The following is a 10373-nucleotide window of genomic DNA, read 5'->3' as shown; positions in this document are numbered from 1 at the left end:
CAAGTGACACGCCAGAGTTAAGTCCCTTTCCCCAAACTACAGGCCTGCAAGACCCACGCGCTGGAGAAGCACGACCGCGCTTGGACTCTGGAGTCCTGTAGGTCCACGTTCGAATCCCGCCTGTGCCGCCAGGCCAACGAGAGCCACCGCCCGTGACTCCGGCCAAGAGCCTGCCCTCGGTGGGTCACAGTGCATTGTCAAGGGCAGACCTGGGGCGAGGACCCAACAAGGTCGCCGACTCCAGAGCGGGGCTCTTTGCAGGCAGCCTGATGCGCAGGGCAGCGGGTCCCCTCGCGTCCCCCAGGCCTGCAGCGCCTTTGTGCCCCACTCGCGGGAGAGCACCCGCAGCAGTGGCCCGCGGGGGGACGGCCAGGCGGGGGCCGGGCGTGGGACTGGGGGGCGCGAGGAGGTGGGGGAGCGCCCCCCTAGAGCGGCGCGGGCCGGCGGGGAGGGGGGCGGCCAGGTGGTGATTGGCTGGGCTGCGGCAGGCAGCTCCGGGCCCAGAACAAAAGAGAGCGGGCGGCGGGCGTCCCCCGGAGTAGGCGCTCCCGCCCGCTCCGCGCGGGCTTCGGTGCTGGGGGAGGACGCGCCCGCCCGCGGAGCAGCCGGGCTGGCGCGCTCGGTTTCTGGGCGAAAGCCGGCCGTGTACCTAGGAATTAACCGGCCGGCGCGGGAGGGGAGGGGAGCGGGAAGCGGGGCGGGGGGGATGCTGAGCGCGCGCGAGAACAATAATAAGATCGTGTTTGCGGTCGCTGCCCGAGGAGGAATTCGGAGGAGGCGCGAGGCCCGGCGCTCGCGCCGCGCCCGGGAGCCCGGGAGGGAGGCCGGCGGCGGCGGCAGCGGCGGCGGCGGCGGCGGCATGAGGCAGGCGACGCGGCGCCTGTGAGCAGCGCGCGGCGGCGGCGGGGACCTCGGCGCGGGCGAGAGCCGAGCGGCCGGGGGCTCCCCTCCCCCGCTGCCGGGCCGTGATTTGCCGGGCCTGCTGCGCCCCCCGCCCACCCCTCGCCTCAGCCGCCGCCTCGCCGCTTCCCCTCGTCGGAGCGGCCGCTCGCCCGCCCGCTCGAGGCCCGCGGGGAGCGCGGCGCAGTCCGTCGGCCCACGGGGGGGCGGCCTCCCGGCATCGTCGCGGCGACCAAGGACGACCGGGGGAGGAAGCGGCCGGGATGGCGCGTCCGCGGCCCCGCGAGTACAAGGCGGGCGACCTGGTCTTCGCCAAGATGAAGGGCTACCCGCACTGGCCGGCCCGGGTGAGTACGGCGGCCGCGGGCCCGCCCGCCCGCCCACCATTTTCCCCTTCATGATGGCGCGCCCGCCCCCTTCCTCCATCCGCCTCGGCCCGGAGCCCGGCGCCCCGGAGCCCGGGCGCCCCGAGCCGGCGGCGGCCGGGGCTGGAGGCGCGGGCGGCGCTGCGCACGGAGGCCGTGCCCGGGCCGGAGCCGGGGGTTCCGGGCCGCGCCCGCTCCCCGCGAGGGCGGCCATCCTTCCGCCCCCTCTGGAAGGCGGCTCCGGCCCGGGCAGGCCCGCCGCGGGGAAGCCGGGCAGCCGCGGCGCGGGGGCGGCGGGCCCGGGCGCGAGGCAGGGCTGCGGGCAGGGTCGCGGGTGGGCCGCCGGGTCCCGGGCGAACGTCGGGGCACGTAGGGGAGCGTGATGCAAATGGCCGGCGGCGGGCCGGCGGGGGCCGCGGCGGCGGCTCCTGGAAAGGGCCAGTGGTCATCCGGAGGCCAGCAGGAGCCTCTTGGCAGCGGTTCATCCATCCGTCGGCGCCTCCGTCGCCTCCCAGACTTGTTGAGTTCCCCCCGAGCCCCGCCGGCCGCATCATTGTCCTGGCGTCCGCGCCTGCCCGCCGCCCGCCGCTCCGCGGACCCACCCGGAGCAGCCGGCAGCTCGCAGCCCGGCAGCGGCTGGCGGGTCCGCGGAGCTCCCGGTGCCTTTTCACCTCCATGTTTGTTTTAGGTCGGATCCCAGACCTTCGGCTCGGCCTCCCGCTGCAGCCCACAATAGCTCTCTCTTCCAGGTCGTGGCTGGCGCTTTCTCTCGAAAGCATCTGCGTGTAATACACAGCCTCGATTTTTTTTTTTTTTTTTTTAAATCGGGCCCTTTGGGCGAGGAGGCGATCAACACTGCCGTGTGTGCTTTGTGTCTTAAAAATAAACCCCGTTTACTTTTGATTTTTATGCTAGTTGGCAGTTAGGTGTTTGAAAGGAGAAATAACAGTGAAAAGGAGGGTCGGGGCATCTTGGAGGCTCTGTTGGTATCCTTGGGGAACAGAGTAGACGTGGGAAATATAGGCATAAATAAGAGTGTGAGCTCTAAAATGTTGTATTACAGTCAAGTGAAGGTAGCTAGACCGGGGCGGGGGGGCACCCATTCACAAAAGGAAGTGACATCACGGGTGGCCAGGCTGAAATTAGTGAAGTTGAAGTAATGGGTGGACATAATCACTTTTTTTTTTTTTTGCATTTAGTTCCGCAATTGTAAAATAGAAAAAAACAAAAACAAAAAACCCAAACCCACAAAAAACAGTTGGCCTGGGAATTGGGGGGCCTGGTATTGGGTTTGGGCTCTGTTATGGACTAATCATTTCAGCTGTCTGAACATCCAGTTCTGAAATCAGAAAATTATCATCTCTAGGATTCCTTCCAACAACCTCTGGTTTCCAGTGAGGTTCAGGTTCCATGAGGCTGTGATTATAACTTTGGAGAGTCAAAAACATACAAACAAAAAACCAAACCAAAATTTAAAATTTCATTAACAAGTTGCTTACTTAGGTTGGCCACCTGTAGTCATTTTGAAACAAAAAAGTGCAGAATAAGTAGTTCTAGTTCTATATCTGATTGCACACAAAATTCCTAGAAGTTGTAATTCCAAACGAAGGCAAAATGGAAAATAAAATGAGGAAACAATCAGGTGGTTAGATAAAATAAGTACAGGAAGGAAAAATCTGTGTCTCTTCCCCATTTCATGTAAACTCCTCAAAGAAAGGACATGTGTTTTCTTTTTTATAAAATGGTATTTTATAGTGAGTGGCATGTTGTAATTTCCAAGAAAAGGTAATGGTTAGAAAAAGATGTGAGTCCCTACTCTGGTAGTTACCATGTTGTATGCTCCATGGATGTTCTCAAGTTGCTTCCACTCCAGGTGGCTAAGGCATTATCCCCATTCTACACCTCGCTATAGACGTCTGTAGATGATGTTACAAAATGCTAACTGGAAAAAAAAATCCTACTTCTTCATATTTCAAATACTGGCATTCGATATGATGGCGCTCTTATGGGGATTAGATTCTGTACGGCCCCAAGGGATCAGACAGACCTAGGAGGAAAAACATGGGGGAGACAGATTTTGGGAGGACTCTTCTATCGAAGAAGGTCCATGCTTGAATGGAGAAGCAACTTCCCTGCCGAAGGGATGCTGTTGGGTCCTAGGCAGCCCCTTGTGGGCCCAGAGGATTCATTCCTCTAGCAAATTTGGTCAGGTTGGCTTCCGCTTTTGGCTGCCCTTCAAACTCTGTGACCTTAGGCATATTCTGTAATCTTTCTAAGTTTTAATTTACTAGCCTGTGAAATAGGCATAATTCTCACCGCACAGATTCAGTGTGTGTAAAAGTACCAAGCAGCTACCTTTTTTCCTTTTTCGATTTCTGACTTTACCCTTGTATCACTACACTGTTTTTAATTTTCAGCTTTTGAGTACATAGGTTATTTTTTCCAACCTTTTGTCATGAATCGTTTCAAGTGTATAGAAAAGTTAAAACAGTTGTCCAGTGAACACCTTTATATCTACCACTTAAATTCTACAATTAACATTTACTGCACTTGCTTTATCTTGTGATTCATGATCCATCCCTCTATCCGTACAGCAGTCCATCTTATTTTAATGTATTTTAAGGTAAGTTGCAGGCATCAGTATAATTTACTCCTAGATACTTCAGCATGCATTATCATTAACTAGAGGTCAGTATTTTTTATAGATCCTTTTTCTTTCTTTCTTTCTTTATTTCTTTCTTCTTCTTTTTTTTTTTTTTTTTTGGCCTTTTGAGATAAAATTTATATAAACTGAAACACACTTAAATGTACCATTCAGTGAGGTTTGATTAATGTATATGCTGGTATAATCCAAACCCCTTGTAAGATATACGGTAGTATCAGTACCCATGAAAGTTCCCTCGTGGCTCTTCTCAGTTAATTCCTGTCCTCTTCCCTGTTCAGATGCATTATATTAGCATTCAGTGGCCAACTAGCTGTTTCTAACAGAATATATTTTATATTGCATATGACCTAAAAATACAAGTTTTATTTGTACATACAGATTAACTAGCTTGATATTAAAAATACTTATGCTAAAATAAGAGTCTCTGAACCCTATTGATCATGTGCTCTATTGGTAAAAATCCCTAATATATATAAATTTACTTTAAATTATATCTCCATGTAAAATGCACTATTGCTTCCTACATTGTAAAATAAATACAAAAGAAAGCAGATGACAGATGATGTAATTTATGTTTTAAAATTCTTATTAGCAAAATATTGATAGTAGTAGATTAAGTCTATTTTTAAAAATAACTTTTGGAATTTTTTTGCCTGTTTCTTCTGAGATCTGACTAGATAGTCACAGTTTTTCTAAAGAGATTTTCTACAATAGAACTGTCAGCTGGGCCATTTCCTTGTTTGCTTGTGCTTACATTATTGGTATTATCTTTGCAGGACTCCTTTTAGCCACTTGTTCATTTGGCAAGAGTTCACTTAGAAGTGAATATTCCATAATTTTGCTCAACTAGGCACTCCCAAATGGCGTAAATCACAGTGTGCTCAAAGTGAATAAATACAGCCATCTGAATAAGGACACCGGTGCCCATTTATATGTTAAATATCTGTAAAATTTACTTTGTAGGTAAAAGAATAAGAAACTAAAATAGAAATTGTACCATTTTCTTCTCACAGCCTTCCCCCAAATTATCTTGTATATCTTCTGAGGTGTGAGCACTCTCTGTGTGTTACCCCTGCTCTGAAAGATGGAAGTAAAAAGCAAAGCAAAACAAAAAAGTCCCCAAACTCTTGTATTTCAACCAAAACTCTTTTTTAAAATTTAAAAACCTTCGATGAGATCTCTCCAGCATTGCTAATAGAAGAGTAAATAGATACAATCACTTGGGAAAACTGGCCCAATCTACCATAGTTAAACACACACCTATCTTGTAATTGAGCAGTCTGTTCTAGGCATCTACCCGAGAGAAGTGAGTGTTTATGGCCATTACAAGGCTTGTACGACAAGGCTCAGCCATGACAGCTTTATTCATCATAGCAGAAGATTGAAAACAACCCAGATGTCCATCAGCAGGAGAATGGCTAAACCAAACCGTAACGCCTTCATGCAGTGGCGTACTGCTCAGCAATAAAAAGGAACAGACTCTGGAGGCCCACAAACATAGGGCTGTATTTCAAAATTTGGGATTGAGTGAAAAAAAAGCCAACATGAATAGATTCTGTGTGATAACATGACCATCGAAAACAGGCAAAAGTGGGGATCAGTTTGTAGTGGTTGGAGGGGATGTTACAGACTGGGAGGAAGCTCTGAAAATGTTTGTTATCATGATCTGGATGTGATACACTCAACCTTATCAGATTGCACAGTTAAGATTTGCACACTATCCTGTGTGTAAGTTTTACCTTACCTTCATACTTTGAAGTGAGAGAAAAGAATCTAACACTTCAGACTTCATGGATTGAATTTGACCATTCTCAGCTTTCAGTGAGAATTTTATTTTTTCTTTGAGGCTTCAGTGCTACCAATTTGCATCTTCCTGTTCCCTTTTGACTGTCTGAGAAACTCGTTTACTACTTTACAGCTTTCTGTTTACATTTCTTTTTAGTTCTGGTTTCTGCCTGTCTTTGGTTTAACTATATTGGTTTTTCTAATCCTTTCATGCTAAATCATTGCTCGTATTTTTAATCTAGCTCTCAACTTCTTACCTGATAAGTCGAGAGCTAGATAAAACATTTGGGGGTGCCTGGGTGTCTCAGTCAATTGGGTGTTTGCCTTCAACTCAGGTCACGATCCCAGGGTCCTGGGATTGAGCCCCATATCGGGCTCCCTGCTTGGTGGGGAGCCGCCTTCTCCCTCTCCCTCTGTCCCGTTCCAGTGCTCCTGCTCTCACTCTTAAATAAATGAATAAAATCTTAAAAAAAAAAAAAAAAAAGGCACTTGATCGCCATTCTAGGACAGCTTGGCTAAACTTTTACTGAGCAAAAGTTTACTGTGTAAGCCACTGTGCTAAGTATAGTTTTTCATTTTTCTACCAACAGATTAAATTTTCAACAATTTAAAAATATTATAATTACATATTAAAGTTTCCATACCTTTTTTTTTTTTTTTTAAGAGTTTTTATTTATTTGACAGCGAGAGAGGGAACACAAGCCGGGGCAGTGAAGAGGGAGAAGCAGGCTTCCCGCTGAGCAGGGAGCCTGATGCAGGGCTTGATCCCAGTGTTAGGATCATGACCTGAGCCGAAGGCAGAGGCTTAACAACTGAGCCACTCAGGCTCCCCTTCGTACCTAAACACTGATTGAGAATCCTTAGTTCTGATCCATAGTACTTCCAGTTTCTTTGCTGTTACTAAACTCTGAACCTTTATTTCTGGAGACCAAGCTACATAATTTCAGGGAATGACTTGGGACTTAAATTCTTTTTAATCTCAACATGAAGTAAGATGTTTATATTCCTGTTTCTTTGGCATGAGTCCAGAGTAGCCCATCATTGGTTCATCCCTCAGGTAGAGTGGCAGGAATTCATCAGCCTTTCCCTGGGGACTATATTCATGTTGCTGAGGGACTGGCACGTTGTCTCATTTTCTTCTGCTTAAATCTGGGAACAGATAGGCAACTTAAACCCTCAGTGTCAGTATGTACATTTGCTCCCATTTCAACCTGCTGAATCAGTATTTCTGGCACATCCCCTTTGCTGTGCCGTAATGACTACTGTTTCCCCGGGATTTGGAAAATGTTAATTCTCTGAAGCCAGGTTGCTACTATATGAGATTGTGTTTCATTCTTTTGGAAAATGACTGATAGTTTAAAATTATATGACTGTATTGAAAATATCTGTTAGCATAAGAAAAACATTGTAGGCTAGTAAATATGGTAAACCTAATAGGGAAGAGCCCAAATGCTCCTGTTTATTGGAGAAAGTTACCTTCTGATGCAGAAGATTGTCCAGATGTTCAATCAGAATCCAGTCTACTTGAAGCTGTGATTAGTCCACTGCCAAAAGGCTTCTTAATCAGAGCCTTGCTTACTGGGAGCATGGTCTGTGGACCGTTAACCTGTCAAGGACCAGATAGGTGCAGAAATGGAAAGTAAGAATTTAGAAAAAAATTTTTAAGCAATCTGGTAGAGTAACTTCATGTTTATGAATTTAATTTTTAAAATGAAGTTTATGTTTTCTGTGACTTTATTTTTCTACTATTTCATCTTTCATGTATTTTATAAAAATGTCTGTAACAAATTAGAAATTTAAAAAAAAAAATGTCTTTCACCCCAGAGTACTGACTATAGAGGATCCTTAAAGGTCAGTAGTACTCCTTGCATCTAAAACAATCTGCTCATACGATAAACTTTTTTTTAAAGATTTTATTTTGGGGATACCTGGATGGCTCAGTTAGTTAGGCATCTGACTCTTGATTTCTGCTCAGGTCATGATTTCAGGGTCATGAGATAGGACCCTGCATGGGGCTGTTTGCTGGCCATGGAGCCTGCTTAAGACTTTCTCCCTCTCCGTCTGTCCCTCTCCCCCAAACACTCTGGCTCGCTTGCTTTTGCTTGCTCTCCTAAAAAGAAAAAAACATTTTAAAGTAATCTCTACACTCACGACCCCAAGATCAAGAGTCACTTTGTCCACTGAGTCAGCCAGGAACCCTTGCTCATATTGTAAACTATTTTAAACTGTCTTCAGCTATTTAAAAGAGAAAATGGATTGACTTTTATAAGTATCTCATCTGTGTAAAAAGTTTTTATTACTTAAGTAATAATATTCATTGTGGAAAGATTGCTATCCCTCTGCCTTGTCATAAGCATCATGAATATGAACCTACATATATAAGTACATAATTTTTATAGTTATGTACAGTTTTGTAGCCTTTTATCCCCATTTAAACACTATATCTTAGGGAACTTTCAATGGCAATGAATATATTCCTATAGCATTATTTGTAGTAACTGTCTGGTGACTTATGGTATAGACCTATTTGTTATAAATTATAACCAGTTCCTTTATAGGGACATTTAGGTTATTTCCAGCTTTTTTTTTTTAATTTTTTAAAGATTTTATTTATTTATTTATTTGACAGAGAGAGAGAGAGATCACAAGTAGGCAGAGCAGCAGGCAGAGAGAGAAGGGGAAGCAGGCTTCCTGCTGAGCAGTGAGCCTGATGCAGGGCTCGATCCCAGGACCCTGGGATCATGACCTGAGCCAAAGGCAGAGGTTTAACCCACTGAGCCACCCAGACCCCCCAATTTCCAGCTTTATACTCAGATAAAATAATGCTCAGAGAAGCATGCATTAAGCTAAATCCTTAGTTAACTTCCTCAGGACAAGTCTCTGGGAATATCTCAGTCAAGTGGCATGTGCATGGTTTAAAACTTTGGATTTACATTGTCACATTGTCCTCCAGAGACGTTTTGACTGGCTTACCCAGTAGAAGAATAAGAGAATACCTGTTTCCATACATACTCATTACAAGTAGAGGTCTCAAATTTTAAAAAATATTTGTCCGTTTAATAAATACAAATATTTAAATGAATTAATTTATTTGTTTACATGTTAGGCAGAGTATATATATATATCAATCATATGTGACATATCAAATCATGTATCATATATGTCTTGATTACAAGTGAGGACAAATACTTGATAAAGCTACTGTAAGTTGTAAGAAAACCAAGACTTAAGAAATTCACCTAAGGTTACGTACTGAGTAAGTGTGTTAATCCCCAGATCGTTAAGCATGCCACAGGAACATAAGAAATGTGACAAGAGTAGGTAAAGGGACTGAAGAAGCATTTGGTGGTGCGTAAGACCGTTTCTGTATATATGTGGTACTGAGAAGCACCTGGGAGGCCAGCACTCTTGTGGTTGAGAACATTTATTGTGACATTAGTATATTATTACTATTTTTTAATATTATATATTATTATTTTTATTACATTATTTTTCTCTAGTCTGTATCTCTTGGCAAGCCCTTTGACACAAGGCAGTGAAAACCAAGTAAGATATTAGTTATGCATACAGAGAAAGCAGAGACCCATTAAAATCAATTCCGAGTGAATAGCATGGTGTTGACGTAGTGTAAGTTCGAAAACTTGATGTGTGAGAGGATACATACACTCTGAATACCAGGTGGAGCAGTTATGAGAGTTACTGGTTCAGTAGAGCCTAGAAGCTAAATCATAAGAACTACTACTAGCCACTGTATTCTTAATCCCTGTAACAGCATCTTCGTGTGTTATTTCACTGCCATTCATAACATGTAATAGCTTCTCGGCTGTGTTAGTAAGTGAATTTTTCTATTCTATTTTCTTACCAAATAGGAATTTGCTGCAGTTAGTCAGGAATAGCTGTATAGTCACAGGGAACCACATGGAGGTAAAAAGAATGAAGTAATCTGGGTGCCTGGGTGGCTCAGTGGTTAAGCATCTGCCTTTAGCTTAGGTCATGATCCCGGGGTCCTGGGATTGAGCCCCGCATTGTGCTTCCTGCTTCCCACTCCCCCTGCTTGTGTTCCTGCTCTCTATGTCTCTCTCTGTCAAATAAATAAATAAAACTTTTTAAAAATGAAGTAATCTGGTAACTGGTGAGTTTTAAGCCTTTAGAAGGGATAGCCTTCTACTCAGGTATCTGAGTAAGACTTCCTATGATGTTGGAAAGAACAGTGACACCAGGAGTTAAAATTCACATACTTCATTCCACCACTGTCTTGGCTTGTCAGGTTTGGACATCTTTTTTTATTATAGCCTCTTTGTAAAATAGGGGGGATGATAATTCTTAATTTCTTTCTCATTTTTCCTTGGAATCAAATGTTGAAATGTACATGAAATAAGTTTGCTAAAAGGATCATAGACCATATATGGGGAGGTGTGTGTGTGTGTGTGTGTGTGTGTGTGTATAGTCTGCCTAACTTGTAACCAGACATTAATTCAGTTACAGATTTGTGTTTATTAATACCACAGTGTCATATAGGCCATTTACCAAAGTCTGTCATATAGGCCATATACCAAAGTCCTGCAGCTAATATCATCCTCAGTGGGGAAAAACTGAGAGCTTTTCCCCTAAAGTCAAGAACACGACAAGAACGTCCACTGTCACCACTGTTGTTCAAC

General features: G+C 45.2%; 1 protein-coding gene across 1 annotated transcript in view; it reads left to right on the top strand.

Moving 5' to 3' along the window:
• The first annotated feature begins 783 nt into the window (after positions 1 to 783).
• Positions 784 to 10373, top strand: part of HDGFL3 (HDGF like 3) — a 78789-nt gene continuing 69199 nt past the window's right edge. Inside the window, exon 1 of the mRNA XM_082736210.1 lies at positions 784 to 1247. Within this exon, the coding sequence (XP_082592336.1) occupies positions 1164 to 1247 (84 nt within the window). The 5' untranslated portion in view covers positions 784 to 1163. The remainder of the gene's footprint in view (positions 1248 to 10373) is intronic.

This window comes from Mustela nivalis, assembly GCF_964662115.1.
Source record: "Mustela nivalis genome assembly, chromosome: 6".
Lineage (NCBI taxonomy): Eukaryota > Metazoa > Chordata > Mammalia > Carnivora > Mustelidae > Mustela > Mustela nivalis.
This window is presented reverse-complemented; position numbering and strand designations above follow the sequence as displayed.